At 39.8% G+C, this 24,800-nt stretch overlaps 1 protein-coding gene across 2 annotated transcripts in view; it reads left to right on the top strand.

Moving 5' to 3' along the window:
• Positions 1 to 5,066, top strand: part of COL11A1 (collagen type XI alpha 1 chain) — a 187,183-nt gene extending 182,117 nt beyond the window's left edge. For both annotated transcript variants that reach the window (XM_058659710.1, XM_058659707.1), the window contains exons 65-67: positions 284 to 352; positions 2,935 to 3,168; positions 3,518 to 5,066. In XM_058659710.1, coding sequence (XP_058515693.1) covers positions 284 to 352; positions 2,935 to 3,168; positions 3,518 to 3,664 — 450 coding nt within the window. In that variant the 3' untranslated portion in view covers positions 3,665 to 5,066. The remainder of the gene's footprint in view (positions 1 to 283; positions 353 to 2,934; positions 3,169 to 3,517) is intronic.
• Positions 5,067 to 24,800: the final 19,734 nt, after the last annotated feature.

The following is a 24,800-nucleotide window of genomic DNA, read 5'->3' as shown; positions in this document are numbered from 1 at the left end:
CCAAACTTCCTGGTAGCATTCAATGTGTCTTAATAAGCTTGATTCTTCGCCCCATCCCTTTTCATTTTGAACCACTAAAGCAAAAGAAAATGAGGAATCAGTCTTCACTACATGAAATTTACAAGACCCATTTCTGATTTTGCTCCTTACATACCTTTGTTTAATCCAGAGTAGACACAATTTTGACTGTTCTTTCAGTAAATCTAACAATCATCAAAATGTTTAAAAACAATACTGTACTTAATTTTCACTCATTTTCTAATTCCCTATTCCTTTGTAACAGGTAAGAATTTCATCATGGCCAAAGGAAACACCAGGAAGTTGGTTTAGTGAATTTAAGAGAGGAAAATTGGTAAGTTATTGCCATAATATGAAATGGTTTATCTGGAACTCCCTAAACAAGTTTAAGCTACTTATGTTTAGCTCCGAACTATGAACATTTATATTATACCACACAAGACTACATGCACTCTTCGGTTTGCTGCATCTAAAATGTCATACACCATGGTGATATCTTAAAAGAGTCTAAATTTTATATCCTAGTAAAAGGAAACGTAAGTTTCTTAAAAATGCAATCACATTAAGTACCTGAGTTGGACATAACATAGACGATGTTAGAAACATTAGGAATAAAGAATGTAATATGTATTTAATATATTTGACTCCTACCGTTTCATTTCCTGTCTGTTGCAGGCCTACTTATCCTTTATTCTGCATTCAAAGAACTTTTGGAATGCGCCATCTTTTCCTTTGACTTTTTTAGTTGGAAATACGATTTTCCTACATATCCATCAGCTCAATTTCATAATCTTTAGTTATTTTAGACAAGATACTGAAACTAAATTTAAAAGTTTTTTAAGTAGATGTATTTAATTATTTTAACTATAATTTATTCACATTAAGGTGTTTTTATGCGTCTAGATCATTAGTCAACTGCTTGACCTTCCTTCTAAAACACTATATGCCACTGTTAAAATGTTGCACAGAAACCCATAAACGCATACAAGAACTACATGTTAATATAAGAGCCTGTTATCCTCCATTGATGACTAAGTTATTTTGTCTGAACAAACTCACCAGTATAAACTAATGGCTTTAATGCAGTTTTAATTATGAATATGCTAATTGAGTCTACATATTAATTATCTGTGTTCCATTCTAGTTCATGAAATAACATGTACTAGTAAAACTCCATATCTTTTTAATTTTTGCTTTGTTGTATTTTTCTTTGAGTTCATTTGCTAGCTTCTCAAAAACCCTCATCATCTGACTTGTTATTTATAAACAATAATCAAAATAAGAGGAAAGTCACAGATTAGTGCATTTTCCTTAAATTAATTTATATTTTAAGTTAATCTCAGATTTTTTTAAAATTTAAGACAATATTTTCTACCTAAACCTGAATGTTTCATTTATATCCAATAATACAGTTTACTAAACTTACAAAAAAGCAGTTCTTTATATCTTACAACCAAGACCACTGCTGTTATTATGTAGTAAATACTGATTCATTCACTTATGTCGTATGAGACATTGTGTTGACTATTAGCAATAGAATGATGCTTATCTACATTATCTAAAAACAGGCAAGTCTGTGCGGAAAACCAAAAGACCCAAGCCAACATAGAAGACTATTTTATTAAAAGAAATGTATATATATGTAAAAGGAGAAACATAATTAAGGTTGAGGCAGGGTGTCAGCTGTGCTGCGGCAGTTGAGTTACTGCCTGGGCATCTGTATCCCCTCTAGGAGTGCCTGCTTAGGTCCTGGCTTGTAGGCTTCCTGCAAGCTTCCTGCTGCTCTGCACCAGGACAGGCAAAAGAGAATGGCTCTAGTACATGGGTTTCTGCCATCCAGCAGAGTTCTAGGCTTTTGGCTTCAACCTGACTCACACTCCCTGGCTCTCTCTTAGAGGTATGAATCAGGAAATGGAAGATCAGTGTTTCTGCATCTTTCTCTCTGTATTTTGAATAAAGTGAAAAAAAATAAAAACAGTTAAACAGTGTTTTCTGCAATCGATATGGATCACAAAATTTTTGAGTGGAGTAGGGGCCTGGCATGACAGCCTAGTAGTTAAATTCCTCACTAGCACATGCTAGAATCCCATATGGGAGCTGGTTCATGCCCAAGCTGCCCTGCTTCCAGTGCAGCTCTCTGCTTGTGGCCTGGGAAAGCTGTTGAGAATGTCCCAAAGACTTGGGACCCTGCACCCATGTGGGAGACCTGCAAGAGGCTCCTGGCTCCTGGCTCCTGGTTACAGATCAGATCAGCTGCTGTTATCATGGCCACTTGGGGAGTCAATCATTGGATGGAAGAGCTTCCTCTCTGTTGCTCCTCCTCTCTGTATATCTGACTTTCCAATAAAAATTTTTAAAAAAAATTGAGAGGAGTTGACCAAAAAAACCCATAAAAACAGTTCACGGGTCAGACACAGTAGCTTAGTGGAAAATCATCGCCTGGTGTGCCTGGGATCCCATGTGGGTTCCGGTTCTAATCCAGGCCACAGCTCTTCCCATCCAACTCCCTGCTTGTGACCTGGGACAGCAGTAGAGGGCAACCCAAAGCAGTAGAGGACCCTGCACCTGTGTAGGAGACCCAGAAGGGGCTCCAGGATCCTGCCTTTGGATTGGCGCAGCTCAGGCCATTGTGGCTGCTTGAGGAGTGAATCAAGGGACAGAAGTTCTTCCTCTTTTGCTCTCCTCCTTTCTATATAACTGACTTTACAATAAAAATCAATCAATCAATCAATCAATCAATATGAATCTCTGGATCTTGTGATCCCAAATGTACCATTTTTTTAACCTTAGCTTAAAATGCATCCATTGACTCATCTACATACTTCTTGAATCATAGTTCACCGTGGGAAATGATTCTCTCTTGATTGTATGAAAGAGGCTGAGCCTTTATATGCCTTTTCATTCTTGTATTTCCAGCTTTCATATGTGGATGTTGAAGGCAATTCCATTAACATGGTACAAATGACATTCCTGAAGCTGCTGACTGCCTCTGCCCGGCAGAATTTCACCTACCACTGTCATCAGTCGGCAGCCTGGCATGATGCAACATCAGGAAGTTACGACAAAGCACTTCGGTTCCTGGGATCAAATGATGAGGAGATGTCCTATGACAACAACCCTTACATCAAAGCGTTGTCTGATGGCTGTGCCGTGAGTATAACTTTGACTTTTTCTACAGAGGTGAGAGACAGCATGCAGCTGTATCAGTGTGACCACTCTAACCAGTGTTGTCTCTTGACATGCTGTCAGCTACAATTAAGATTTGATGCTTAACACTGACATACTAAAAAAGCAGAATTTTAGGAGCAACTAATGTAGTTGCAACAGTCAACACAGAAAATGTAAAACTAAAAATGCTATCACAGCCAGGCTTATCACATACGTAATGACAATTTCTGTTTTTATTCTTTGCTTTCTTATCCTCTTACTTCTACTCAGAAGCTCACAAACAATGTTTTAAAAATATTAAGCAATTGTATATTTCTGCTTACTTTTGCAGTCCAAGAAAGGATATGGGAAGACTGTGATTGAAATCAACACACCGAAAATTGACCAAGTACCTATTATTGATGTAATGATCAATGACTTTGGTGATCAGAATCAGAAGTTTGGATTTGAAGTTAGTGCTGTTTGTTTCCTTGGCTAAGATTAGAACCAAGAATATGTGAAATCACCAGAAAATATGCCTTGGTGCTGCCAACCGTTTTTACACCACATGCAAGTTTTGAATAAAGATGGTATGAAAACACCATGCTACATAAGCATGTACCAGTTAGGAAATACTGATGCCCATGAGGGGGCAGAATCACGTGACGAAAGTGTTGAATATCAGAAAGGTATTTGATATAGTGTGGCTGAGGTGGAAAGAGCTGATTCTTGATGCCCAGTTCTCATCTACTTTTCCTATTTGGATTTCTTTGGTGCTGTAGAAGAAAAAAAGAGAAAAATATATATTCATAAAAAATATGGTGCTCATTCCCGTTCATCCAGGATGCGCTAACATAGTGTGTTTCATAAATTGTAATTATTGTATGTACAGTTCTATACTGTTCCCCATGTGTCCACTTGCAAAACTTGCACGTGTCTATGAATTCCATCTGACTTTAATTTTATGACAGTTGCAGAATTATGATGGCAATAAATATATTTCCTACGAAAAATAAAATTGTAATTTCTGATGGCTCTAATTCTCTTTCTTTGATTAATAATAAAATGCCTTTGTATGTGTTGATCTTGAAGAGTTCAATTCTTTGATGTCGTCAACAAATTTATCAGAGGGCAAAAACTGGAAGACGTCAGAAGCACACTTTGATCAACTCTCGTCTGCTGACAGTAACTTTGGTGAAATTCAGCCAAAAATATCAGGCATTTTTGATGCTTTATTCAATGCCATACCTCAAAGTTTTCTTCTCAGAATTCAGGATTTCACAGCATACTTGTATATATGGAAGACAAGCAAGTCTATATTTTTTGAACAGGAAAATATATGTGAGAAACTATTGTAGCACATCAATGCCTCAATCAAGCAAACAATCATTTGCATATTTTTTCTACCTTATAGCATTGTTTTCAGTGTGCTTCATCATTACAGGTTAATATTAAAGATGAAAACTAATCAATTATTTATGGCTTTGTGCAATGTTAGAATTTTAATCAATCACTTGAATTTTATCCTAAGTTGCATTTTATGTTAGTCCTATATTACTTTTTTGCCCAACAACTACTTTTTTTTTATTTCTAGATAACCACATCCATCATTTGACCAACATAATTGACAAATAGCATAAGGTGGACTGCTCATTTAACTGTACTTATTTTTAAAATCATACTTATTCAAAGCAATCAAAACCTTTTTTCCCACTGAGGTATTTTCTATCTATAGTTTGAAATAGTAGCAAAATTTTAAAATTATGAACTGAACTTTGTATCTATTTTAAGTAATATATGTAAGACTTGAAAATAAATGTTTTATTATTTCTTATTTGAAGTGTTAAATTGATACCAGATTCTACTGGAACATTTTCAACTGATAATTTATCACAAAAGAACATACCTGTATTATTGAAATTAAAACGTGAATATTTGTCATTAAGAATTTCTTTTATTTTTGAAATAAAGTTTGTAAATTTGCTTTCAAAAAGGGAAATATGAATCTTATAAATAAACTCAAGTCTTGTCTACCTGGATTGGTCATTCTCTTTCTTAAGTAGCTTCAAAATTATTCTTTGTTGCAGAAGAGGCTTTTAATTCCCATTCTTGACCATCCAGATTACAACACCTCACACTTTTGCCTTAGCATTCTACCCTTCAGAGAAATTATCCTTTAATTTCCCATATGTATAAAATGGTAAATGACACCTGTAATGGAATAAAAAAAATTCAAATTCAAAAAGACACTATTTTTTTAAAGATTTATTTATTTTTATTGGAAAAGCACATCTGATTTATGGAGAGAAGGAGAGACAAAAAGAAAGATCTTCCAAACCCTGGTTCATCTCCCAAATGGCCTCAGTGGCTGGGGCTCAGCTGATCCAAAGCCGAGTCAGGAGCTTGCTCTGGGTCTCCCATGTGGGTGCAAGGTCCTAGGCTTTGGGTAATATGCTGCTGCTTTCCCCAGCCATAACCAGCAATCTGGCTGGGAAGTGGAACAACTCTGACACAAACCAGTGTGTATATGGGATTCTGGCACTTGCAAGGTGAGAATTAAGCCATTGAGTCATTGCACCAGGTCCCAAACAGACACTTTTATAATTAAGTACTACACAGGTGTAAAGAGAGTTTCATGTGTCAGGCAATAATAATATTTTGCATAGCAGCATATATCAGGAATACTGTTCTGTTTTTCTGTTTAAACAACGATAACAAAAACCCTGTAAAACTGTACACTCGCCACTCAGTATAATAAAATAATGGGTGATTAAAATTTCCCTGAATTTATATTCCTTTTCATATGGAAATGGTCTTCTGAATGACATTGAATAATTTTTCTCCGCTATGACTCATTCAATTTATGCAAAGAAAAGTTCAGTGGAATAGAAAAAAAAGTTACATGACATTTTAGTACTGGGCCCAGCATGTGTAAGTTACTGAATTGAAACATACGGAGAAAAATTTTAACTTTGCAAGCAGGCAGATCTTAGACCTGATTTTTATAACATCATGTCTGTTTAAGAAAAAAAAAGGTACTGAAGTGAATGGAATGAGGAAATTTACAAAAATATTATCTTTTTTTAAATTGGAGTCACGTAAAAATATCAGAGAAAGTAACAAAATATTGATGATTCTTAACTTTGAAAGTGTTCCTGAAGTATGATTCTTTTAAAATTTTTACTGCAATCATTTTATGTGCATCTTCCTAGAAAGACTCACAATTTATTTTTTCTTGAGTATTCTCATTTGTTTTTGTTTTATTTGAAAAACAGAGACGGGAGAGGAGAGAGAGAATCTCCCATTAATGGTTCAATCCCAAAATAGGTAGGTCAGGTAAAGCTGAAGCCAGGAACCCAGAATTCAATCCACTTTTCCCACACAGGTGGCTCAGACATAGATACGTTGTATGTTCTCATTTGTTACTTCCCAGAGTGAGCATTATCTGTAATCAAGAATGGAGCTTAGTCTTGAACCCGGGCATTTTTGAATGCAGTACTGGCCTCCCAAGAAGTATCTTAGTCACTGAGCAAAATGCCCACCCTTATAATTTATTTCTGACAGTTAAGTTTCTCTAATATGCTATATCCATACAATATCTTATTGGTTAGTATGCAATTTTTAGACTGTTTTGAAATTTACCAAAGTATCCACTGCACTTGCTTGCTCATATATGTTAAACCTTCTGAGATGTTTATGGAGAAGCTGGTGAGACAAAATGTAATACACTGATTCCTCCTTGCCAATGGAGTTCACACTCTGGGTAGCATGAAACACGTCCATATCATGGTGCAAAATCAGTCCTTAAAATGTTTTGGGCATTTTAATGGCTAATGATATAAATACAGAAAGCAATTCCTACACTAAGATTGCTGGTGTAAATTACACATAAAATGAACTGTAAGCTATATAATTATGCCCAACATGCATCTTTATGCACACCCCAAAATGAATTTTATAATTCATTTTTCTCCTAACTTCTCCACCACTCAACACAAGAATGGAAATTAAAGAATCTGGACTAGTAAGAAAGTAGTCTTAACTAATCATGGGTAAAGTTGTACATTTTGTCAAATATTATCAATTATGTGATTATAAATTTATATTTTTAGTGTAGTTCTCAGAGTCTTCAGGGAAACTCATGTAAGAGGAGTATTTTCAGTTTAATTTTGATATTACTAAATAATCTGCTGCATGCTTGATAAATGCAAAATATTGAGTTAATTAAGGACTTGACACAGTGTCTGGAACATATGACTCCAACGAGGTATTGCCGTCACTGTAGTTTAAGTTCTTTTGTGAAATGTAACTAATACCACAGAACCACACTACTTCATAAAACTTTTTAAAGTCTTAATTTTGGAGCCTGGTGTGAAAGCCTAGCGGCTAAATCCTTGCCTTGCATCCACCTGTATCATTTTAAGTGCAGGTTCGTGTTCTGGCAGGTCCACTTCCCATCCAGCACCCTGCTTATGGCTTGCAAAAGCAGTACAGAACGGCCAAAAGCCTTGGGATGCGGCAAGCATGTGGAAGACCCAGAGAAAGCTCCTGGCTCCTAACTTGGGATGGGATCAGCTTCCGCCATTGAGGCTGTGTGGGCACTGAACCAGCATATGGATCTTTCTGTTTCTTCTCTGTAAATCTGATTTTCCAAAGAAAAAAAAAATTTAAATGGTTTAATTTAAAATAGATTATGCAAATTGCATGATTATAGAGACCCAAGCTATTAGAAGCTTTACACATGATTTGTAACCTATATCAAAAAGGACCGGAAGACCCAGGAAGTTTAAGTTCATCACACATAGTTTCATGCCTCTTTTCTTGTGCCAGGATGAGTTTTCTTCTCTGGAGGAATTAGTTGAGTCCTCTCAATTTTCATATTTTCTAGTCTCATATTTCTGTGTTGGCCATGGTTACTCATTACTAAGTGAGGTTTCAGCCCAAAGGTACATAGTTTGCAAACTGATCCACAGTAAAATAGCTTACAGGTACTATCCTGATTAAAGTGTTGCAAGCTCAGTGTCAGTATATAACAATTCCTGCAGAATCTGGATTTATTTTCAGTATTTACCCAGGGACTGGGTGAAAACCAAAGTTGTAGACCCCTTCAAAAACCAAATGTTATCATTTCAGAAATGCTTCACATTACAATTATTTAAACTTATCAGCGAAGTATCCCTATATGGTGTTTCTGCCTATATTATTATCTACATAAAATTAACAAAAACACTGATATCCATTTTTAAAATTCCTTTTCATGCCTATTTGGAACTTAGGAAACAGGCCTTCTTTCTATGATGAAAAGAATTGCTTTTCATCAAAAGTGAAAATAAAAACTTCTGTGCCAGTAGCAGATCTTATTCTAATGACAATTTACAGCTCCTAAATTCATTACGTTTTCTAGCTTAATCACTGTCACATTAATACATCCAGTGTAAGACAAATGTTTGGCTACTATCTTTTTTGCTGACAAAACAGTATTTCTGAGAGTATAATGGAAAAAAAAAACTTTAAATGACAAAGAACTTACTTTCATGCAAGATTTCCAGGGTTTGAATTAATTGAAACAAACAAGGTTTTACAATGAATTTTTAAAAAAGAGATTTATTTGAGATGCAGAGTAACAGAGAGCAGGGAGACATGAGAGGAAAGACATCTCCCGTCCACTGGTTTACACCCCAAATGACCCTTCTGGGCCAAGCCCAAACCAGGAGCCCAAGCACTCTGAAATCATTGAATAATAATTGTACCATAGCTGCCACCTGGAGGATGGAGTGCCCTGGCCGCTCCACTTCCATCTGTCTGCTATGGTCAAGGAAAGGCAGCTGAAGGCGTACAGGTGTGCGGGCCCCTGCCACCCATGCCTGAAGCCCTGATGAAGTTCTGGCTCCTGGCTTGGCCTGGGCCGCCATTAGCTGTCACCACCATCCGGAGAGCAAGGCAGTGCCCAGGGGGTCTTTCCCTTTCTTTCTACCTTGCTCTCCCTCTAAGTCTGACTTCCAAAATAATCTTTTAAAAACATTTAAAAATTATTTTCAGAACTCTAATGTCCATATGTATATAACATAACATTTCTTAATTCATTAAATAACATGATCTGGTCATATTAAATAAGAACATCTATTTATTTCCACAACTATTGATATTTTCATATAACCATTAGAAGAGAAAATGGAAAAATGTGCAAACATGGATAAAATCACAAAAGCTGAATTCAAAAAATGAAATTATTAAACCTGAAGTAATATATTTATCATGGACTGTTCATGACAGTCAAGATATGGAAAAATAAAATGTAATGTGGGCAGAATTACTGAGCCTTTAAAGGAACAAAATCTTATTATTTGTGGCAAAATCAATGGAACTAGATGATATTATCTGAAGTGAGATAACCAATGTGTAAATTTCTTAGCATTTTAAAATATTTTTGAATATTATTCCTTGGCCACATCTTAAAACAAGTTATAGTACATATATACAAATGTGTATATAACATATACATAATCATACATATTTATATGTGTGTATAAAATGTATATAACCATACATAACACACACACATATATAACACACATACATATATTTGTTTATATGAGCAATGCACAACTAGGACATACATTTATAGTGACATTAACTTTGGCATCTGGAGTGGGTGTTAGGAAAGATGTCTAAGAAGCTAACTGAGGCAACTGCAGTCCAAGTTGGAGTATCTAAATTGAATGCCCGGATCCACCTTTGCCTGTGAATGACCTAGGAGGCAGCAGATGACAACTCAGATAATTGCATGGCAGATATGATCTCTGGCTCCTGGCTTTGGCCTGCTCCAGCCCCAAATGGATGACACAAGTAAAGTTTAGTTTCATATTTCTCTCTGATAATATTGAATAAAAAAAAAAAGGTGGACCTAGCATAGTGGTTAAAAAATCCTCATCTTGCACATGCCAGGATCCTGTATGGTGGCCGGTTCTAATCCGGGCAGCACCACTTCCCATCCAGCTCCCTGCTTGTGGCCTGGGAAAGCAGTGGAGGATGGCCCAAAGCCTTGGGACCCTGCACCCATGTGGGAGACCCGGAAGAGCTGCTGGTTCCTGGCTTCAGATCAGCATAGCACCAGCCATTGTAGTCACTTGGGGAGTGAATCATCGGACCAAAAATCTTTCTCTCTGTGTCTCCTCCTCTCTGTATATCCACCTTTCCAATAAAAATAAATACATCTTAAAAAAAATATGTAAAGCCTGGTGAAGGTGACTTACTCTGTAATGATGTCTGGCTAACCGATGGTCTAACATTCTACTGAGAAATAACTGTTTTTATCCTATTACATACACACAGATTTTACCTAAAAATGTGTCTGTTTCAATATTGTAGCCTATATTAATTTCAAAAAATAAATTGGGGTCAGTGTTTGATGCACTGGCATAAGGCACTACATTAGACAAACACATCTCGTATAGAAGCGTCTCATTTGATTCTGGTTACTCAGTCTTATCTTTAGCTTCCTGATAATTGGCATCCTTGGAGGTAGCAGGTGATAGTTCAAGTACTTGGCCCTCTGCCTCTTATTGGAAGGCTGGTCTGGAGTTGTGTGTTCCCTGCTCAGCCTGGACCTATGGGGCACTTGGTGAGTGAAACACTAGATGAAAGATCTCCTTTGCCTGTTTCTCGAAGTGTCACGCAACAATGGAAATAAATAAATATTTACTAAGGAATAAATAAGTAAGTAAAATAATGTGAAATCTTGCTGTTCGGGGCTTTGGTTTTTATATAAGGAACTGTATAAATTTGGTTGAAAAATAATTTGTTAAAAATTAAATTGAGACTATTTAGTGAAGTAATGCATATTTTATTGTATATTTCTTAGTGGAAGATATCCAAAAGTCTGTACATCATTAAGTTTCAAGGCATAGTGTGAGGATAAATGTTGCTTCAGCTGTTTTGTATTTTTTAGAATTACTGCTTGTGACTGGGAAAAAACTTCACAGATACTTTAGTCTTGTCGTAGAAATCAGTTATTTCCATATAAAATTCTCATTTGTAACAAAAAAGAAAAGACAAGTCATAAACATAAAAAGTTAAAAGCAGATCTTCAGGCTAATTCTAGTTAACTTCATTCAAATAAAGCATCTGGAGTTGGGCTCAGGAACAGATTCCTATGACATACTGAGTAAGTCACTGAGTCAGGCTTCTCAGCAAGAATCCTTCAAAGTGATGCAAATCATAGGCATTGTTATCAAAAGCATGACGGTTCCTGAGGTTTGCACAAAGTCCTTAAGTAATGCATTTGCTTAACAAAAGGGAAGCGGATGTACACATATTTGGAGAATTCCATGAACTGAATAGCCAAAAGGATGGGGTGGGGGAAGACATCATTGATGTTTTATCCATTTCTCTTTACTGCCTAATTTATCTCCAAGATTAACATCTTTGGCTATAATTTTAAGTTAGTTTCATGAAAGAAAATTGCAATAATGCAATAATGCAACCGTAAATCTGGGTCAAATACACTTATCTCATTTCCACTGAGTGACGTTTATAAATGATTCAAGACTGCCATTTTCCCATGCTTAGCAACTATATTTCCGTGACTATTAAACTATTCAAAAATGCAAAAGTGTATGCTCACTGCCTAATACTGTGATCATTGAAGCGAAAGAAAAAGTATGCTTTGGCTAGGCAGCCATGTCTCCACAGTACACAAGCACATACTAGGTTCGCTTTTGCAGGCTTCTTCTCCAGATGTCAAATCCTTTGAGATCATTGTAGCCCAGATTGCATTTAAATTAGAAGTTAAGTGTGACAAAACACTTTGACTTTGGCAGAAAGCCTAGGAGCTGGAAAAGAAAATGTTTAATTTGACTTTGCCCTTCATGTGCCATGGAATTGGAGCTTGTGGAAATTTTACTGATGGAAAGACAATGTCTTCTTATGCTATTTTTTATTTGTTTTGTCAAGAAAAATCTTCTCTTCTAGACAGACAGTGTTTTGGTGTTAATATATTTAACTGATTATCCCGAGTAAAGACTTCTAACTTTTTCAAAAGGCTTGACAGTGATCACATATTTTATGCAACTATTAAAATTCTCATCCTTGAAACTACAAACTATGTATGTTTTTGACAAAAACTAAAAAAAAATAGAATAAGAAAAATCCTTTTTGAGTCACAGATAAATCACTTTCGAAATGTTTTTCAGAGAAATGATGAGCATTGCATATATTTACATATTAATACCTATAATAAAAATAAGATTCTTGACATAAAGTCAAATAATTTAACTCTCCATTCACTCCCTAATATTATTCACTATTTGCCAGCCTTCTCTTTGAAAGATTTTGCATGACTCAACTATTCAATAAGTCAATTATTAGTATTTTAGTCTGAGCTCTTTCTTAGACAATTTCCTATTCTCTTTGTGATTGCCCACTTGAATTTCCAACACATGCACACAAACACTTCACTACTCCTACTGCTGTCAGGCTTATTTTCCTTTAATTATTCAAATGCTGTGTTTTGAATTATCTTAATCACAATCATACTACCTAACAAGAAATTATGAAATGCGGTAATTTTAATATTAATTGATTGTCCTTTATAATGTGTCTGTGGGTTAAGCGGAAAGATTGGATCAGACTGTCGTTTGTTTGTTTTTAGGATTTATTTATTTTATTGGAAAGGAAGATAAGCAGAGAGAAGAAGAGACAGAAAACAAGATCTTTGTTCTGCTAGTTCACTCCCCAAGTGGCCATAAGACCAGAGATGTGCTAATCTGAAGCCAGGAGCCAGGAATGTCTTCTGGGTTTTCCATGCAAGTGTAGTGTCCCAAGGCTTTGGGCCATCCTTTACTGCTTTTCCAGACGACAAGCAGGGAGCTGGATGGGAAGTGGTTCAGTCAGGACATGAACTTGCACCTATATGAGATCCCAGCTCTTGCTGGGTAGGATGGTAGGGAAGGCAGCGGGTTTGGATTTAGCCACTAGGGTATCACACTGCGCCTCAGACTGGGTAAACTGCTTTGCCAGTGCTCACGTATCTTTAGGAAATTATATTGAAGGTCAGGGCTGGTGATCAAGAACAACTTTGCCGGCCATAGGTTTCTTTCATAGGATCTTTTTTTTTTTTTTTTTTGGCTTACTTTTTTTTTTTTTTATTAATTATTTTGCATTATGTGACAGTTTCATAGGCTCTGGGAATCCCCCCACCCCTTCCCCTCCCCTCCCCCCTGGTGGATTCCTCCACCTTGATGCAGTATTACAGTTCAAATTCAATCAAGATTCTTTCCTTGCAAACATATACCAAGCATAGAGTCCAGCTACTTATTGTCCAGATGGGTTGAACAGTTTCTTGGGGAGACCATTTCTGGTCCGAAGTTAGAGCTGGTAGAATATCGTCCCAGTCAATTAAGAGTCCCAATATAACATCAACAGCAGTGTCTTTCATAGGATCTTGTGTCATCCTCCACTGGGCTAGAAGAGTTTTCTTGAGATGCTGTTTACAAGGCGGTGGGAGTAAGGGTAGTAAGAGAGGGATACAGAAAGTATGCACAGTCATTCACTTGAAGCCAGGGCTCACACAGCTTCTCTGCGGCTAAAATGAGTAGCTGATCAGCAGAGTCACTGAAAAAAGCAGTTTCAAATTCCTCATGCAGAAACTGAAAAATCACAATACAAAATGTGTGAGTATGGGAAGAATTGAAACATCCCAATGGTTTCTGGCATAGGTCATGCTCTGTCAATCAGCTTCACTTCCTTCGTGTTGTGATCATGTGCAAACTCTGCTCCCAAAACTTAAAAACCACTTGCTTCAAACTCCCTTTTTCATGAGACTTATTCTTTCTATTGTGTTTTTTCTCAGTGTGTTTCCTCTTTTCAGATAGGCTCATCTGACGCAAGCATGTCTTTTATTTTAATGTTTGTGCTTTTACATGTGTCCTAAATCATGTCCCCATCTTAAATGCCTTCATCTGTCTTTTACACTTATCTTGATTCTACTTGAAGTCCAACTCAATTTTTGTCAAGCCGCTAGTGCATGTTGCTAGTTTGTATTTTTGAATTCCTATAGCATAAGCTTATGTTCTATACATTGCCAACCCCTGATTGCATAATTGCTTGTGTCTTATGCTATTCTTTAATAAATATTAGTTTGGTCTACTCTATAAGAGTGATAATACAAACACTTAACAGTTTTAGAATTAATTTTAATTATATAATAAGTATGTTTTTATTTAAATATATATAATTTTAATTTTATTTTCAATATTGCTTACATAATTGAGAGGCATGCATACCCATGTGGGCCTCCAAGCGTGAGGAAAGTTCAGGTATGTTGGAAGGTGGGTAGGAAAAAAGTTTCATTTTTTTTTCTCCTTTTTTTTTTTCCTTTGTCCGCTGGTGGAGGGAGGGTAGGTTGCTGTGAAAATACATCAGTATCTGGGAATAAGGGATGGTTATTTGATGATGTCTTAGAGATCCGGTTGTGGGGAAGAATGTTCTGAGGGTGTTACTTGAGTGGTTTTGATAACTCTGAGACATTGTCGACTTTTTGCACCAGCACAGAGAAAATCTTTCAAAAGTTTATTGGCTGACCGAGTCCACCTCAGTGGGTATCCACAGTCTCAGACACTTGCTGCAGAGCTTTCACAGAGAGTTGTTCCACCTGTTCTGCTTTCCATTGTCTGATAAGCAACTTGACATCTTCTGCTGGCCCAGATAATCTGGCTGTCGAGTCTGTCATGGGAATCCGGGCATGTTGTCCACTAGATAGGCATCAGCAACTGATGAGGCCCTGTCCCAATACGTACACTCCAAGGTAAGACTACATAGCTGTAGCCTCCCCCCCACCGTGTTAGGGTTTAAGTCCAGCATTTCAGTTAGGGAGTCCCCAGAGACACCTCATCTGGGGTGATCTCAAACTTGACTCTTATGTGCACTACCTAGTGTAGGGTTAGGTTCGTCTGTCACTTGCAACAGCCAGTCCACATAATGGTGGATGTAGCTGCCTGTTAAGCTTTGCCCCATGCCTAGGTTTTGCATGTGCCAATAGGTTCTGTGGCCAAGTTGGACATAGCCTGCGCTCCTTCTCAGTACGTGCTAACATGTGCTACAGCCTGGCTCAGCTTGGATCCCCAGTACCAGCTCTCCCCAGCAAGTGTCGCTACCTAGCCCAGTCCTGCTCACCCCTAGTCATGGCTTTGGAGCTTCACAGTAGAGCCTTGGCCAGGCAGGGGAGTCCTCCAAGTTGCCTTACATAAGCTCTGATTTCATATAAGCCAGCTTGTGCTGCTTTCCTGCTTGGCGTGATCTTTGCTCTTCCTGGCCTTTGTATCAGTAGGTATTACAGCCTGGCAAAACCTAGCCTCAAGCCTGATGCGGTAGACTGGTGGCTTAAAGTCCTCGCCTTGCACATGCCAGGATCCCATTTGTGTGCTGGTTTGTGTACCGGCGGTCCCGCTTTTCATCCAGCTCCCTGTTTGTGGCCTGGGGAGGCAGTTCAAGATGGCCAGAAGCCTGGGAACCCTGTACCTGTGTAGCAGACCCGCAGAAGATTCCTGACTCCTGGCTTCAGATCAATTTAGGAGTGAATCAGCTGATGGAAGATCTTCCTCTCTGTCTTTCTTACTCTCTGTATCTATGATTTTACAATAAAAATTAATAACAATAAAAATAAATAAATAAACCTAGCCTCCTTCTAGCCCCAGCTCCTGTGAGTGCTGGCAAGTTCTATGGTACTCTGTGGTTTGTGCAATCACCAACCCCAGTTCTTCTTGTGCAAATCAATGAGTATTGCAGACCTACATAGGCAAGCCCACGCATCCCCTACAAAATCTGCCCCCAGATCTAATTCTCTTCCTTTCTGATGGGTGTTGTGGCTGAGCCTGATAAGGCCCGTCCTCTGTCAACACGCACAAGTGAGTACTGCATGCAGCCTGGCCTAACAAGGAATGCCGTCTAACCCCAGCTTTTACATGTGCTGGTGGGCAGTGAGTGATGCTACTTAGCTCAGCCCAGGTCTCTCTCATGGGTGGGTGCCTTGGTCTGACTCAGACATGTCCTCCAGTTTTATCCCTCTAAACCACCCAGTCTCAGTCTCCTCACCTACCTGCAAGTGCAGTGGCTCAATGCATGGAAGCCCCCCAAAATCACTCCTCCTGTGTCAAATATGCCATCAGTGGCCCCCACTCCACCATTTCCTCGTACCCCCTTCTGCAGGCAACCTGAAGGCCCCTATTGCTCCGAGGCACACAGCGTGCCTGAGAGATGGGCTGGTGCATCCCAGCTCAGTATCCCCTGCCTTCTCTACATATCTTTAGGACAGAAAAAAAAACCAAATAATGCTAATTGAAAAATCAAATAGCACATTGATATAGTTAACAGATTTGGCGCTAACCAGGCCCAAAATGTCTGCTAGCTATTGGTTACTTTTCTCCCAGTTGTGTAACACTTGCTTAGGTACAAGGCAACCTAGACAATTGCTCACAGATTGTAGGGAGGGTGGTAACGGATTTTCAAAGAATGATATGGACAGTGAAATACCATCCAGCCTTACAAAAGCAGGAGCAGGTATTTAGACTAGCAGTGATGATGCCTTAATCCATATCAAAGAGCCTGGACACACTGTCTTGTTCCATTCCTGGATTCTAGTAGATTAAATTTATCTGCCCAAATTTTATGTATTGGAAATCTAACTCTAGGAACTCAAAATCTGACTATATTAGGGATATGGTTTTTATAGAACTGATTAAGTTAGGACAGGTGATAATGATAAGATCTAATCCATTATGACTGCTGTCCTTTTGTATATCCTCTCCTGCTCCCCCCGCCACCAAATTGCCCTATATTATTGCTATAGCATAGCTCTTCATAAACACTCACATGTTCACCATTGCAGGCATAGGCGACAACAGAGAGTTCAGCATCCTATTCTCAAGATACAGGTAATGGTTTCATTAGTAGTTCATCTTTGATCTGGAAGCAGAGATGCACACTGCACTGCATCCTCACATCTGAACATGATAGTCATCATTACACAGTGACCACACATCCCTCTTAAATGGAAAGCCACAATACAAAATAAACAACAGGAAGAAAAATAGCAGTTTAGAACACCATGAATTTCTCAAGAGATTTTCATAGTTCAACAGTCCTGAATTGCTGGCGATCCCACCACTCCAATCACGATGAAATCTTTCCTGAATCTACTGGCTGCTATAGTTCATCTTAGTGTCTCCATCTGCCCAGATCTTCACTGCCAACGATTGGCTGGAGTAGTTGATCAATTTGTTCTGTCCTCCATCCTCTGCCATGGTACCAGGTGTCTTCTGGAGGCTCTGATGTACTGCCATATCCTCCATATACATTTGGATATGCTGTCCACTGCTCCATCTGAGCAACTGAAGATGCCCAGCTCAGACACATGCACTCCATGGTCAGACCATGGAACCTACAATTATCTCCATGTCTGAGTCCAGGGGTTCAGTTGGTAGGGAATCACCAAACCTCCTCTGAGGCCATCCCAGACTTGATTCTTGTGTGTGATTGCCATTACAAGGTCCAGCACAGTCTGTCATCCACATCAGCATACTGACACACTGGTAGTTGCAATTGCTGGGTCAGTTCTGTCTCCAGTCCTGTGTTTTACACAACACAATGGGTGTTGGAGCCCAGCCTGATTCTGACCACCACATACTTGGCCTTTATGTAAACCAGTGGGAGCTGCAGTCTTGTCAGAACAACCCACAAGAACTCCCAACAGGCCCACCCCTGCCCTGGTTCCCATGCTTGCCAGTATGTACAGCAGACTGGTCCCATCTGTTGCACATCCCATTCAGCTGTCAGACATGTTGATGGGCAACAAAGCCCAGTTCATCATGATGAGCCCCACTATCCAGTCAACACTTGTGCCAGCGGGTGCCACCATCTGTATAAACCATACTTGGCACCTGACAGAATTTGGCCCCTGTGTCAGCATCTGCCAGCTGATGCTGCAGCAAAGACCAATCAATCTACACCCACACTGGCTTATGCATATACCAGAAGGTGCAGTCAGTCCAGCCTGGCTTTTCCCTGATCCAGATTACTTGCAGGCCATCGGATGTGGCCCTGTCCGGCCTGATCTGCCCCAATCCCAGCTCTCATGCTCACCAGTGGGAGTGGTAGCCCAGCAGGGGGGCCCTCTCAGCCCCCTCACTGAGGCCATCCCCACTATCCCCAGGTTTCACATGTGGTTTGGTGCTACAGCCCAGTCAGGCACAGCCCGACTCACCTTGTCATTTTCCAGTGGGTGATGTAGACTGCTCAGGCCAGGCCCACCCCCAATTCCATCTCATGTTGATGGGGGCTACAGACTAGCCCAGCCCAGCCCTGCCAACCCCCAGTCCTGGCCCTCATGTGGGCTTGCTGGTATTATGCCCTGACCCGGCCTGACCCACACTCCATTCTGGCACTCAGATTTGCCAGTTGGTGATGTGGACTAACCTAGCCTGGTCTGCCCCCAACCTGCACCAAATGTATGCTGGTGCATACTGTATTTTGGCCTGGTCTGAGCTGCTCCCTGTCTTGGTTCTTGCACTCACCTGCAGAAAGTATGTCCAGACAGAGCAGTTCCCCAAGCTCCCCCATCAGGATCTCTCCCAATGCCAGATTTTGCGCACACCAGTGGATCCATTGGCCAGCCCTAGTAATCCACCTCCTATTCTAGCAAGAACAGTGGGCTTTCCTCACTGGCACTAAACCATTCTGGTCCTTGTTGTTGGGCGTTACCACCCAGCCAAGCCTGGCCCATATCCAGACACAGCTCACACATGGCTCAGCAGAGGCAGCGTTCTGGCCTAGCTCATCCTATAGCTACCCTGGTTCTCGAGAGCACCAGTGGGTGCTGGATTCTAGCTCAGTCTGTTGTGTCCCATACCCAGCTCACACGCATGTTGAGCGATTCTGCAGCTATATCCAACCAGACTGCAGCCCCAACCCTGGCCCTTGTACTCTCCAATGGGGATCACAACCCGATCAGGGTGTCCCTTTTGCTCCCCAGCCTGGCCTGCTCCCCTCCCCAGATCTCCCACATGCCAAGATTGCTCTGAACCTGCCTGGCAAAGTCTGTCATCTGTCTTAGTCTTTGCCTTTTGATGTTGCAAGCTGGCCTGACCTAGCCAATCCCCTCTCCCAACTCTCACTGACAGGTGCTGCAACCTGGCCCTACTCAGTTTGCTCCCATTCCTGGCTCATGTGAGCCAGTAGGTGTGATACCCTAGCCTGGCATGACCTGTACTCCAGCCTGGGTTTTGCACTCGCCAGTGGGCTAAGGTCTTCTTGGCCCTGCCTAGTCTACTCCTTTCCAAAACCAACCCACACACTTGCCAATGGATGGGGCTACCTTGCTCAGCTTGTCTGACCCCAAGGTCTGGAACACATGCTCACCAGTGGGAGCTATGGTCCAGTCGGGGAGTTTCCAAGGCTCACCCACTCAGTCCACTGCCAGACCCATATCTCACATGCTCCAGCAGGTGCTAGACCCTTGCCCGGCATAGCCTGCCCCTCCATCTTGGTCTTAGTATGAGCTGGTGGATATTGCAGGCTGGCCTGCCCTACACATACAGGTGCTACAATTTGGACCTGCCCAACCTATTATCAGTCACAGCACCTGTGAGTGTTGGCAGGTTCCATATTTACACCTAGTTCAGCCAGTCACCACTCCAACTCTTGAGCTAGCCAGCGGGACTTTTAATTTCATAGGGTTGGGCCCACTTGTCCCCCACAAAATCTACCTCTGGCCCTGGTTCTCTAGTCTGCTGGTTAGTGTCATGGCCCTGCTTAATGTGACCTGTCCCCTGTTCTGACCCTCAATCAGGTACTGGGATCTAGCTCTTTTAGACAGCCCCCCCCACCATAACTTTAGTGTGGTATGGCATGTGGTGGTCAGTGATACTCTATGCTAACAACTCCATCTCAGGACTCCCATGTGGGCCGGTGAATCAGTCCGACCAATACGGAAGTTCCAATCTCTCCCCTCCATACCACCAAGTCTCAGTCCCCTCACTTAACCAGCTAGTACAGTGGCCTGGTTGTTAGATGGCCCTCAGGATTCATTCCTTACTTACACATATGGTGTCTATATTCATGGACGTCCCTAGGCAATATTTCATCAGCCCTAGTCCCCAGTGCTCATTGGCCGCCTACAGAGAAATGATGGTGCCCGCTTCTTAAAAAGCAGCTGGGGGTGGGCTGTTCCTCTGCTCATCAGCCAAGATTGGACATGAAGTGGAGGTTCAGCTTTGCACGTCCAACATGTTGCAGTAGTAATATCTTCAGAAACTGGGTTCTCAACAGACACATTAAAGAAGTGGATTGTGCTCCTTCCTCCAACTGCCATTGCAGTTGTTTGAGTTGTGAACCAGAAAATGGAATAGATCTTTTGGTTTTTTGCCTCTTCCTTCCTTCTTTATCCCTTTTTTATTTTTCTCTCAATTTCTCTTTTTCTCTTTCTTGTTTTCTTGCTTAAGTTTTTCTCTTTCCTGTATTACCCCTCTGTTATTCCCTTTATTTCTTTCTTAGTCTATCTTCCTCTCAAAAAAAATCAATTAATGAATGCAAGTTGTCAAACACACATTAAATGTCGATTAGTAGGATTAGCTTACCAATTGATCAAATTAAGATGTATGAAAATGTGCTGGTTTCAGCCAAGACATATACTGACTTCTTTCTCCCCTCGGTGATATGAAGCAGACATCAATCTTTTCCCTTGATATTTTAAGGACATGTCATAAACTGACAAAATAAAATATCACAAATAACCTCAACATTGATAAAATTGAGTAAAGAATCTTATGGAAGGTGGCATATCTTACGAAAGGTGGCAATGGTTTGAAACTAAAAAATGTGGAGATTTTTCACATCACTGACAGTAAATAAGAGAAAGCATGACCGGAAAATGGCAGAAAATGGATTACCAATTTGGTGCAAAAAATCTTCCTAGACATAAAAAAGACTCCATATGGGAAAGAGGGAAGTCAGATTATCCTTGTTCACAAATGGCATGAACCTAGTAAAACCAAAAAACTCACCAAAAATCTATTGGAGCTCTTAAGACAGTTTGGTAAGGTAGCAAGGTACAAACTTGATGAGCATAAATCGACTGTCTTAGAATACATAAACAACTCTGTCTGAGAAAGAACTTTTAAAAATAGTTCAATTCAAAATAGCGACAAAGCACAGTAAGTATCTTGGAATGAACTCAATCAAAGATGTGAAAGACCTCTATGATAAAAATTATAAAACATTAAAAGAAGAAATGGAAGACATCAAAAGATAGATATCATGCTATTGGATTAGAAGAATCAACATCATGAAAATGCCCCTATTATCAAACTCAATCTACAGATTCAATGTGATCCCAAACAAAATGTCAGCATTCTTCTCAAAGTCAGAAAAGATAACATAAAAATGCATCTGGAAATACAATGACCATGAATAGACAAAACTGTCTTAAACAACATAGACAAAGTTGGAGGAATCAGAATATCAGATCTCGAGACCCACTACAGGGCAGTAGTTAGAAAGCAGACTGGTACTGGTACAAGCACAGGGCAACCCCCCGTACATCATCGTATATAAATTCGTCTGTAAATAGATAAATTTTTACCAGAAACCATCCATTTACTAGAGAAAAAACATAGAGCACACTCTACAATATATAGGTATAGGCAAAGACTTCTTAGAAAAGACATGAAAAGCACAGGCACTTGAAGCTAAGATAAACAAATGTGGCTATTTCAAACTAAAGCATTTGTACAACAAAAAGAAACACTCAACAAAGAGAAGAAGCAACCAACAGAATGGGGGGAAATCTGCACACTACACAACAGATGAGAGGCCAATAACCAAGATCTACAAAGAGCTTCAGAAACTCATAATAGCAAAACAAACAAACCTGTTACAAAATGAGCAAAAGAAATAAACAGGCATTTTTCAAATAGCTAATAGGCATCTAAAAAATATTTAGGGTCCATAGCTTCTGCAGAAATGCAAATAAAAATTGCTTTGAGGTTCCATCAAACTTCAGTAGAATGGTCTACATACATAAATCAGCTATCAATGACTGTTGATGGGGATGTGTGTGCAAATGTACCCTGATCTGTTATTGGTGAGACTGTGGACTAGTGTAGCCACTATGGAAGTCAAGTGAGAATTGATCTACCATGTGACCCAGCTATCCCACTCCTCGGAGAACATCCAAATTAAATGAAATCTGCATGTTAGAAAGAGACCTACAACCCTATATTTATAGCAGCACAGTACTCAAAAGTGAAGGTATGGAAATAGCTCAAATGCTTCAGAAAAGAGGAATGAATAAATAAACTACAGTGCTTCTAGTCTGAGGACTACTACATAGCCATAAAAAGAATGAAATCCCACCATTTACAAAAAAATGGTGCTAGCTGGAGACCATTGTACTTAGTGAAACAAGGAGTCCTAAAAGGAGAAATATTATGTGTTCTCTCTGCTTTAAGAGAGTCTTCTTGCAAAAAAAATAAAAGAAGTTGGGCCCGGCGGTGTGGCCTAGTGGTTCAAGTCCTTGCCTTGAACGCGCCGGGATCCCATATGGGCGCCGGTTCTAATCCCGGCAGCTCCACTTCCCATCCAGCTCCCTGCTTGTGGCCTGGGAAAGCAGTTGAGGACGGCCCAGTGCATTGAGACTCTGTACCCGCGTGGGAGACCTGGAGGAGGTTCCTGGTTCCCGCCTTCGGATCGGCACAGCACCGGCCGTTGCGGCTCACTTGGGGAGTGAATCATCGGACGGAAGATCTTCCTCTCTGTCTCTCCTCCTCTCTGTATATCTGACTTTGTAATAAAAATAAATCTTAAAAAAAAAGAGAAGTAGATATAGGCAATCATGTATTTACATACATTCTCACAGATTAACTGTGTAGTGAAGAATAGCATATCAGAAACTAAAGATACATCACAATACTTGTCTCCACTCCAGAATAAAAGTAAGATTCCCAATGGAACAATTAAATATGCCTGGCAGTGTGATGCTTGATTTTCTACCTTTGTGTGTGTCTACAATGCGTGGTGCACATAAACAGCAAAAAGTTAAACATAATTGTTACTAAAAAACTATGCCACTATGATAATATGAAGGGAAATGGTCAGACAGGAAAATAGGGAGAGAGGAAGTGGATGGAAATGAAGAACAAATGCAAAAGCAAAAGCTAAGAAAATTCAGCATAAAGAATAGATTTTAAAAAATAAATAAAACCTGGGAAGAATGTCCTTTCTTTTGCAATACAACCTCTTCCTTCTGTTGCCACACCAAAACACTCTATATTGCATTCTGAAACTCCGTGAAAAAAGCTATGGCTTCTACAAGACTGCTGCCCAATCTGGCCTGACATGTCAGAAAAAAAGGCATAAAGTGGGAAGATACGCCTCAGAGACTCGCTTAAACTTCTGCAGTGAAGAGAAACACAGGTCTGACCACTGAAATTGAAAATCCAAAGCAACACTGCAGAGATGAAACGGTGCCAGAAATAGAAGCAGGCAATCATCAGGAGGACAATTTAAAACCTCTGCTGATGATTTAGTCTCACAGCACAACTTGGGCAAGAAGAAAATCCAATATTGTTCAATGAAGTGAATAAAGTACGGAGGAAAATAAAACCCCAGTGCCTAAGATAACAATAGTATTGATGTCTGAGAGTTCTGTGTGGCAGATACACTCAGTTGCCACTGCAAAGGTGGCTGCACAGCTACCCAGAGGCTTGTGATGTAATAAACTATTCAATACAGACAGAGCTTCCCCAACCATTGTGATATGGACAGATACTCCAGCTCTGTTGTTTGGGAGAGCCCTGTTCCAGTGCCAAAATCAACTGGACAATGATTCTTGGAGCCATGTGGAACTGTTCTCCAGATGGAGCTGAGACAACACAGGGGAGATGATTTTGCCACAAGTAGGTCTTAATTTGGCCTGATCTTCAAATTAACACAGGGATACTGATATGAACCATAGGAGGAGTATCTACATCGCAATCCCTAGCACCCCAAGGAGAATCATTAAAGAGATTACAATACAAGTCCTAAATTGGAGATCAAAGTATGAACTTTGGCTCTCAGATCTATGCTGTTTGGCCTGAATAATATTGACTCACATATATGCTAATTTTTTTCTACTTTTAATTAGTTGCTAACCTTTAAAAAGGCCAACTCTCTGGCTTCTTCTGGAAATTAACAGGACCTAATAAAAACAGAAAGAAGTGCCCATGTCAGTTTAATATGATGTGTCCTCCAATAGTCCCTGTTGGTTTGCTTCAACTAGTGTTTCACGCTGATTAGATCTTTTAGGCATTTTAGTACTACACAAATGAGTGATATTCTAAATGAAGATATACAGAGGGTGAAGTTTAGATGGAATATACTGTCTGGAAAAAAAATAAAGCCAAGTGAGGTAATAATAATTTCAATAAAATGAGGATCAGTCAAAACTTAAGGAAAGGGATATCATATATCATAAACAGTATGAGAACAAATAAGGAGATGAAATAAGCTATGCTAAGGAATGACTTTTATTCTTTTGACCAGAACAAGAGGAACATGTACCAAATTAAGAGTCTCCATCTAAGCTTCCTTCTATCCCTAATCTC

The sequence above is a fragment of the Ochotona princeps genome, chromosome 2 (assembly GCF_030435755.1).
Source record: "Ochotona princeps isolate mOchPri1 chromosome 2, mOchPri1.hap1, whole genome shotgun sequence".
Taxonomy (NCBI): Eukaryota; Metazoa; Chordata; class Mammalia; order Lagomorpha; family Ochotonidae; genus Ochotona; species Ochotona princeps.
This window is presented reverse-complemented; position numbering and strand designations above follow the sequence as displayed.